Source organism: Hyperolius riggenbachi, chromosome 3, assembly GCF_040937935.1.
Source record: "Hyperolius riggenbachi isolate aHypRig1 chromosome 3, aHypRig1.pri, whole genome shotgun sequence".
NCBI lineage: Eukaryota > Metazoa > Chordata > Amphibia > Anura > Hyperoliidae > Hyperolius > Hyperolius riggenbachi.
Genome location: NC_090648.1, coordinates 212,493,307 through 212,502,115, shown reverse-complemented (window position 1 = coordinate 212,502,115; position 8,809 = coordinate 212,493,307). Strand labels below are relative to the sequence as shown.

General features: G+C 44.8%; 1 protein-coding gene across 4 annotated transcripts in view; it reads right to left on the bottom strand.

Annotated features, from left to right (window-relative positions):
• Positions 1-1,612: 1,612 nt before the first annotated feature.
• Positions 1,613-8,809, bottom strand: part of ZNF609 (zinc finger protein 609) — a 124,876-nt gene continuing 117,679 nt past the window's right edge. For all 4 annotated transcript variants that reach the window (XM_068275665.1, XM_068275664.1, XM_068275666.1 and 1 more), the window contains 2 exons: positions 4,348-4,426; positions 1,613-3,856 (listed from right to left, as the gene is read on the bottom strand). In XM_068275665.1, coding sequence (XP_068131766.1) covers positions 4,353-4,426 — 74 coding nt within the window. In that variant the 3' untranslated portion in view covers positions 1,613-3,856; positions 4,348-4,352. The remainder of the gene's footprint in view (positions 3,857-4,347; positions 4,427-8,809) is intronic.

Below are 8,809 nucleotides of genomic sequence, written 5' to 3'. Positions count from 1 at the left end.
TGTAATATGCAAATTAGAGGAGTCGGAGTCGGTGGAATCCTAAACTGAGGAGTCGGAGTCGGTGGATTTTTGGACCGACTCCACGGCCCTGATTGCAACTGATACATTCTCATCCGGCTTGTTCTTCAACAAGATCTAGACAAGCAGCTTGCCAGATTTGTGGCAAATAGGTCGGCTGATACCGGCAAATTTTAATGTATACCCGAGGTGACATATGACATGATGAGATAGACATGTATAAGTTCAGTGCCTAGCACACAAATAACTATGCTGTGTTCCTTTTTTTCTTTCTCTGCCTGAAAGCGTTAATCATCAGGTATGTAAGTGGCAGTTCCTGTTTGAGTCAGGATTGGGTCAGACTACAATGTGACCCTCACTGATAAGAAATTACAACTATAAAACACTTTCATAGCAGAAAATGGCTTCTGAGAGCAGGAAAGAGATAAAAAGGTTCAATAGTTCATAGATTTTAGCTCTGGCATACTTCAATGAATGTGTCATTGAGCAAAAACAATAAAACCGTAAAAACTTAAAAAGTAGATTTAAATATAAAATAAAACTGTGGAATATCTTAAAAAGTATTTTTAGGAGAAGGAGGATAGATACAGTTATTTAATTAGTTTATTTTCACCTTGGGTATCCTTTAGGCTGGGCAGAATGTCTCCCAAGGCACAGTAAGTATATATTGTTAATTTTATACATTAAAAAGCCTTCAGGTACACTTTAAAGTGTACCCAAGACAAAATAAAGCCAGGGCTGTGGAGTCGGTACAAAAATCTTCCGACTCCTCAGTTTATGAAACCACAACTCTGACTCCAGGTACCCAAAATGGCTCAGACTCCGACTCCTCAACTCCGACTCCTTAGTCTAATACTTAACAGGGCTGTGGCTTTTGTACAAAAATCACCCGACTCCGACTCCTCAGTTTATGAAATCCACGACTCCGACTCCAACTCCGGGTGCCCAAAATTGCCCTGACTCAGACTCCTCAACTCCAGCCCCTTGTAGGCCGTGGGCGTCCTAACTGTCCTCCCAGGCTGCTTCTTTGACCTGCAGAGAGCTCCAGTTAATTCCTCAGTCACTCAGTACTCCACATGCTGCTTGATCACGCTCCTGTTCTGCGCCTGCACAGTTACAATCTGAGCGAACTGGGCATGCGCAGAATGCATTTGGCCAAGGGAGCATAATCAGGCAGCGCACGCAACTGTGCATGTGTAGTGGCGCATTACTGAACAATTCACTGCAGCTCACTGTGGGACAACGGAGCAGCCCGAGAGGGAGCCCACAGTCTACAAAGGCCTGGAGAAAGCCCACGGTAAAGTATAAATGCTGGGCTTTATTTTGTCTGAGGTTTCCTTTAAGTTTCTGCCATCCCCGACACACAAAATTCCATACAAAGCTCCATCCCATCATGTCATGAACTATGTTTGGTAGGGGAGCCCCACGCTGTCTGGCTTGGCCCCTCTTTGACAATAGCAACCTCCATGACAGACAAGGGGTTAAAAGAGTTGGGAGGGACATACCTACAGGTTTACAAACTCTCAGACACACAACACACAGCATGGTCTGACACATACAGAGGAGATTGCCACTCTGATAAAACAAACTCATGTAATAAAACAAACTTGTGTATTTTTTTTTCTTTAAAACGGCAAGAAAAAAATTCAACTTTGCCACAAAGACTTCAAATTTGTATGCAAAAAAAGAAAAGAAAAAAATAGCTACATAACAGAAATAGAACTTTACATCTTTATACAGAAACATATGAGGGATGAGGTGAGAGAGGGATTACACTCCCCAGTCACTTACGTTAAAAGTCGTAAGGGGTAAAGTTTATTTCATATACAATAAGTTCTGTTTACAACCAAGCAATACAAAAGAACTTTATTGGAAAACTTCCAGAAAGATTAAATACATTTTTTTGTTGTATTTTTTTTAATGAAATTCCTTCACGTCACCTCCTGGGGTGGGAGTAGCAGAATGTGGATCCCTACAAAAGATTTCAATATTATTGTGCATTGAGGATGATGAAAGATTGACATATGACTGAGATTAATCTTCCTAAATATACCATTTAAAATAACGGGGCAGGTTCAGCTACTGAAGGTGAACTGGACCAAAGACGGAGACGTCTGTGAGACACTTTTGCTAGCAGTAGACAGAGTAGTAGACACAGATAGTTACAGAACCAACAATCTGTTGGAAAATAGCAGCAGCCTGAATGATCCCATAACGCTTGTGTGACATCCGACGATACAACAATGGCATTCTCTAAACAGGATGCTCCCAGCTCGGTGAAAACCTACTTGCACCCATTTATATACTCATTTTCTCTAACTATCTAAAGGGGAAACGGTTCACCTTTAAATACAATAAGACACTTTATGAATATATGTCATTCATCTAGGATTGTTTCCTATACTTATTTAACTTTTTCTATATCCTGCAGCTATAGAGGGGTAGTTCATACCGAATGGGAGCAGTGCTCGTTTCCAACCTTCATATCCGTGTATGTGTGTCTGTAAACTCAGTCCTGAATTCAACAAAGTGCATCTTTGTAACCGAGGGATAAAATCCTTACAGGTTTCATCATTCTCTTATTTGAGAACACTCATCTTCTGCAGAAACAGGGGGACTACAACATACTTAGCATGCTGTATCATAAAAATAAGAACTTTAAATAAGATGTATAGAAGGGAGACTATTGATGGGGCTTTCTTGGTGATCCATGATAGACACTAAACAATTAGTGATAAAACAGATCTAAAATGCTTGTATGAAATATATCTCCCCAATTTTTAAAAGATTAGTGTCTTATTAAAAAACAAACAAACAAAAAAAAAACTTTTGCGAGGTCTATATACATTATACACAGCTAAGGGGCATATTTGGGAGTCCAGTATTGTTACATCTTCATGCCTTCTAAATATATAATTAACCTTTCGATTTCTCCTATTTGTAAGAGAATTATCAAAAATGTAGATTATGAACATTAATCGCGTTGGTAAATTAATAAAAGGCATGTCTGGAGGCAGCTATTGTGCTGGAGCTGCTTGGACAGTGCAGATTAAGATTTACTTCTAGCCTATAGGCATAGAATCGGGTACCCTATGTGTTTCCAGGTCACTGGCCCTTGTTACACAAATACCACAGGAAGTTAAAGTAACTGCCTTGACAAAGTTCAGGTCTCAGGTAAGGGGGAAAACATGAAAATTTTTAAAAAAAAAGGCGTAAAAGAAGCTGAAAATACAGCTATGAAATAGTCACTGCCGAAATGTCTGAAACATAAAACTAACTCCAAATATCCCCAAATTCATGTGGATGCAGCAGATGCAAAATCTTCCCTTGACTTTTGTAACCTGTAAGTATCAGATGCCTGAGCATGGGTGGTGAAAGCAAAGGAAATCCATAAACTGATGCATTACAGCTGATGAAGTGTCAGCACTGAGACAGAAACAGTCATAGGAGTTGTACAGAACATTAACCAGAGTTTCTATGCACAGTAGGTTTTCCTGACCTTGAATGCTTTAGTATATGAATGAGGTGTTTGATACTGTGCACGCAGACTCGCAACAAAACACGAAAATTCCAAGTCTTCTCCTCATGGCCCAGTCAGCTGGAGAGATGCAAGAATAAATACAGTCCTGTTTTGCACAACTGGGTCTCCTTACAATAGGATGATTGCTGAACTTTTGAAGGGCAACAGTTACATTTGTGTGTCCTGGATCAGAATAGGAATGGAGGAGCCCTCGGTGGAAACAACACCATTCAACTGATGCACAGACTCATTCCAGACGTTTCCTGCGATCCAGTCACATGAGCTGCAGACAGGTACCTTGACAAATACAGATTTCTTCTACAGGAGCATAAAAAACAGAGAAAAGGAGTTAAAGAGAGGCTGTACTCTAAAATTCTTACAATAAAAAGCATACCATTCTATTCATTATGTTCTCCTGAGCCCCTCTGTGCTGTTTCTGCCTCTCCCTGCTGCAATCCTGGCTTGCAATTGCCATTTTTATCCAGTGTTTACAAACAAAAGACATAGGGATGGGGGGGGGGGGGGGGAAAGAGAGGAATTCAGCCGCCTGTTGGCAGCCCGGATGTGCAGCGCATGCGGGCCGGATCCCTTGTCCCATCTCCTGGTGGTCTTCAGAGTTCCTTATACCATTTTTTGCATATTCCATGGGGACTGCATAATTCTATATGAATCTCTTACCTTCCCCTACATCCATACACTGCGATTATCAATAACTTCTTTTTCACTAAACCAATTGTCTAACACAGAAGGGGATCCATGACAAATGGGAACTTTCGGATAAAAATAGCAATAAAGACATTACTACTTACCACTTTCACCTCCTTGGGGGTGGGTATAGTGATGGGGCGGAACCCTGCTGACTTGCTACAATAGGTGTAGATGACAAACCTGTAATAAGAAGAGACATTGAAGAGTCTATCTTGGTAACATAAGCTAACATGATCACACCCACACATGTAACATTTTGGTTTGTAAGATGTTTACCGCTGGCCACGGTGCTTGTCGTTAGTGGGCAGCACCGCTATCATCGTTTACGCAAACACAGCATTCCAATCCCAATTTTCCCCATCGTTTGAAGTGACTCTGGCAGTAACAGGTTGCTTTCAAGGTAATTTACCACTGCACTCCTGTCTCCCTCTGCATATGTGAAGAATTAAGCTGGGGCTTCTATCAGCCCCCTTCAGCGGTAATGTCCCACGCCGTCCTGCTCCCATCCGCCGTTCCCCGCAGCCGGCACCGGGCTATTATTCGTCTGTCACACAGACGACTAATGCGCGCCGCCGCTCCTCCGCTCGCGTCATCTGAGGCTTACTGCGCAGGCGCAGTACAACGGTTTTTTGTACTGCCCTTGCGCAGTAAGCTTCCGATGACGCAGGCGGAAGCGAGCGGGTGCGCGGCCACTGTAGCGCAGCCGCAGTTGGATCCCATGCCGCGCTAGACCGGGGCCGGCGGCGGAGAACGGCAGATGGGAGGAGGACGGCGTGGGACATTACCGCTGCAGAAGGCTGATAGAAGCCCAAGGTAAGTGTCTGTTTTTCTCCTAAGAATCCCCCCACAGAACTCCTTAAAGAGAAACCCTCTTTAAATGCAGATTTAGAATTTTCCATAACTACTTCCTGTGGTAGCATATTCCAGATTTTAACCACTATGCTGTCCTTGCATTGAAGGACATCTGCAGCTATAATTACTAGGTAATTCCCAGAAGAGATGATTCAGGCATTTATCAGACTACCATCTGGGGTCTGGAAGGTATTTTTCCCCTTTTAGGGCTGGTTGGCACGAGCATTGTAAGGGCTTGTTTCCACTGTTGCGACGCGATTTCGTCGCATTCCGACGCTTGTAAAAACGCATGCGGATGCGTTTCCACATGCGTTTTTACCCGCGATTTCGCATGGCAGGGTGCCATGCGAAATTAACCATGACACTGCCAGGGCTAAATAAAATTGAAAAAGGTGCGAAATCGCACGCGAAATCGCGGGTAAAAACGCATGTAACAAACGCATGCGTTTTTACTATTAAATACATTAGCGGCGATTCGCACGGATTCCCGACGCAGGCGAAATCGTTGGCTCTTTTGTGCGTTTTTATCACGCTGAAAAAAACGCACCTCAACAACGCTACAGTGGAAACAGGCCCATCCACTTGTATTACATGTGCGGATCTGCATGCGTTGGACGCATGCAGATTCGCGATAGTGGAAACGAGCCCTAAGGGTTTTTCGCCTTTCTCTGGATCAACTGGGATAAAGTTTGAGTTTAGTGGGTTTTTGTTTTTTTCTGATTGAACTTCATGAACAGATGTCTTTACTGAACCAACCTATGTAACTTGTGGTCCTCTTACCGCACTGAGGGCTCCCTTACACGCTTGGTTCTTTGAGCGTGTACAAGGCTGAAGGTTGCTTAGGAGAACTCATGCAGTTATAAAGGAAAGTGGTGATCACACTAAGTATATTTCCTCTTTATGTTCTTTGTAGGTTGTATAATTGATACACAAAACTGTTCATCGCATTATTTTATTAAAGGAAGCTTATTTTTGTTCTTGAAAGTGTTTTGCACGGTAATGTATATTCAAGTGGTCAAGCATTTTTAGCTGACTTATTATACAAGTCTGATAGGGATAGGTGTTTTTTGTTCGCATGAAAAGCGTGGAGATCCTTATATCTGTTGTACACTTATGTTAGCAGTGCAAACCCATAACTCAACAATGACACATTGCTTTATATTTGACAAGGAGTACAAGGCATACAGCTGCACACACAGCTAACATTTTGTTTCACATGCATGGCTTCATTCAGTTATGTATTGCAAAATCAAAGCACTTAAAGTGAATGGGAACCCGCATTTAAAAAAAATGAAGCAAATACTTACCTAAGGAGAGGGAAGGCTCTGGGTTGTATACAGCCTTCCGTCTCCTCTCTCGGTGCTCCCTATCCTGTTCTGGCTCCCCTCCGTTTCAATCCCACGGCAAAAGGGTATTTGGAAGTCTTAAGGAGTCCGTGTCCTCCCGAAGACGTGCGGCTCCATACTGCACAGGCGTGAGGGTGCAAGAGATCGTGCTTGCGCAGGCGCAGTACATGGCCGCCCTTCTTCAGGAGCACTCAGGCTCCGTGAAGATTTCTGAAGCCTCCTTCGGCCGGGTAAAGCAGTATTTGACGAATTTAGTCAAATACTGCTACCGGGCGAGCCAGCACTGGAACGAGGGGACCAGGAGAGGAACGGGAAGGCTCTATAGCAGGGTTTCTCAACACGTGGTACGCGTACCCCTGGGGGTACGTGAGAACACTGCTGGGGGTACGCACAGTTGCTTGTTACTCAATTAAACTACACTTTCTCCTGCTCCGAGCTGCTATTTTGCTATTTACAGCTCCCCTCCAGCTCCTGCAATGCGGAATGCTGATTGTTGATGATTAGATAAAGCTAGAGGATCAGAGCAGAGAGGAACTAAAGCAGCAAACCCCCTTTCCTTTCCAGGCATAATGAGCTCATCCAGTACCCCTCCACCCCTCCCTCAGGAATGTGAGAGGAGGAGAAGAGGAGAGAGAGGTACACATCACCATGTGCTGCAATGGCAAGACAGACAGAGTGAAAGAGCTGCGTGAGTTGGAGATGCTGCTTTATGCTGACTATATGTGTGTGCTGACTGTGTGTGTGTGTGTGTGTGTGTGTGTGGTATGTAGTACTAGTATGTATGTGTGTGTGCTGACTGTGTGTCAGGGTTGCCAAGCGTCCGTCAAAAGACGGACTGTCCGTACAGAAGCTCTTAAAATAGAGCTGTCCGTACTGCCCGTATTTCCTGGGCAGTCGTCCGTCCAAAAGTGCATAAATTATGCCAATCTATTCTGCGCATGCACTATGCGCGCTCTTTTTCCCCCCTCCCTCAGTCTCCCCTCAGCCACCCTCTCCTGCCCGGGTGTCCCCTCCAATCAGCTAACCTCTTTTTGGAGCCGGTGACTCGCTGCCCAATAAGAGATGCAGGGAGCCGGCCCAGCCCACTCTGAGCAGAGCAGCGAGAGGAGTGTCACCAGGAGGAGGACGGCGAGGAGAGTGTCACACGGGCGGCAGCCAGGTCGGAGCTGAGGTCGCAGCACAGACAGCACACAGACCCAGCCGCCGAGCCACGCAGCAGAGCAGATCAGCAGCAGCCGACCGAGCACATGCCATCCCTGCTAACAAGTAAGGAAAAGACAGTCCCAGGCTCGCTGAACTCCATGGCGGCAGCAGGCTGTGTAATAGCTGTCCCTCCTCTCATGTTTCATTAGGGCTCGCCTCGCTCGTTCCGGTCTGACAGCTGGCTGATTATGACCACCAGGCCGGCCACCAGGTCACAAAGTTCATTCATGCATCATGCCTGTATTCTTACAGCAGGCGATGCAGAGGAAAGGGACATCCTCAGTTTTCTACTACACTGTGTGAGGTGAGGAGAGCAACGTAGTTCTTTTATTCCTGAAAGTGTTTGTGTGACCTGAACAGGGCAGAATGAAGGTATTTAGTAATGCACCCTGTATGTATTTAGAGAATTTAGCCTGTAATTCCTCTTCATTTGTGTCTATTTATGATTATTTAGTATTGATATAGCGTGACATCTTACGCAGCACTGTAAAGAGTACATAGTCATGTCACTTAACTGTCCTCAGAGGAGCTCACACTCTAATCCCAACTGTAGCTATGTGTCCTCCATCGTGTATGTCAATACAATAGGCCAATTTTAGGGGAAGCCAATTTTTAGTTATCTGTATGTTTTTGGGGTGTAGGAGAAAACCAGAGTGTCTGGAGGAAACCCATGCAGTCACACTGAGATAATACAAACTCTGCCATGGCTGGGAATGGAACCAGGGACCCAGCGCTGCAACCACTATGCCACTATGCTGTCCACAAGTTGTAATTTGATCTCTCCCTATGTCACCTGACTGCCATGGCAGATAAGCTCATTTGAAACCACAGTATGTTAACAATATGTTTGCTTCCAATAAAGCAGGAAGTAGATACACTGCAGATGTATTGCAGGATCTGTATCAGCTGTAACAAAGAAGCAGAGAGGAAGTTCTGAGTTCAGGTCTGCTTGAAAGGGAACCTAAAAAAAGCAAGAGTAACTTATCTGGGGCTTTTACTGGCCCCCTCCCTCCAGCCGCTCTGTGTTCGACTCAGTCCGCACGGTCACAAACAGATCCTCTGGTCCCCTGCAGCGCCCCACTTTTGGTTCCAGCGGGTAAATGGGCCACTGGGCCTGTGCAGCCAGACAGGGTCGCACAGGTGCAGTCAGTGACTATTAACT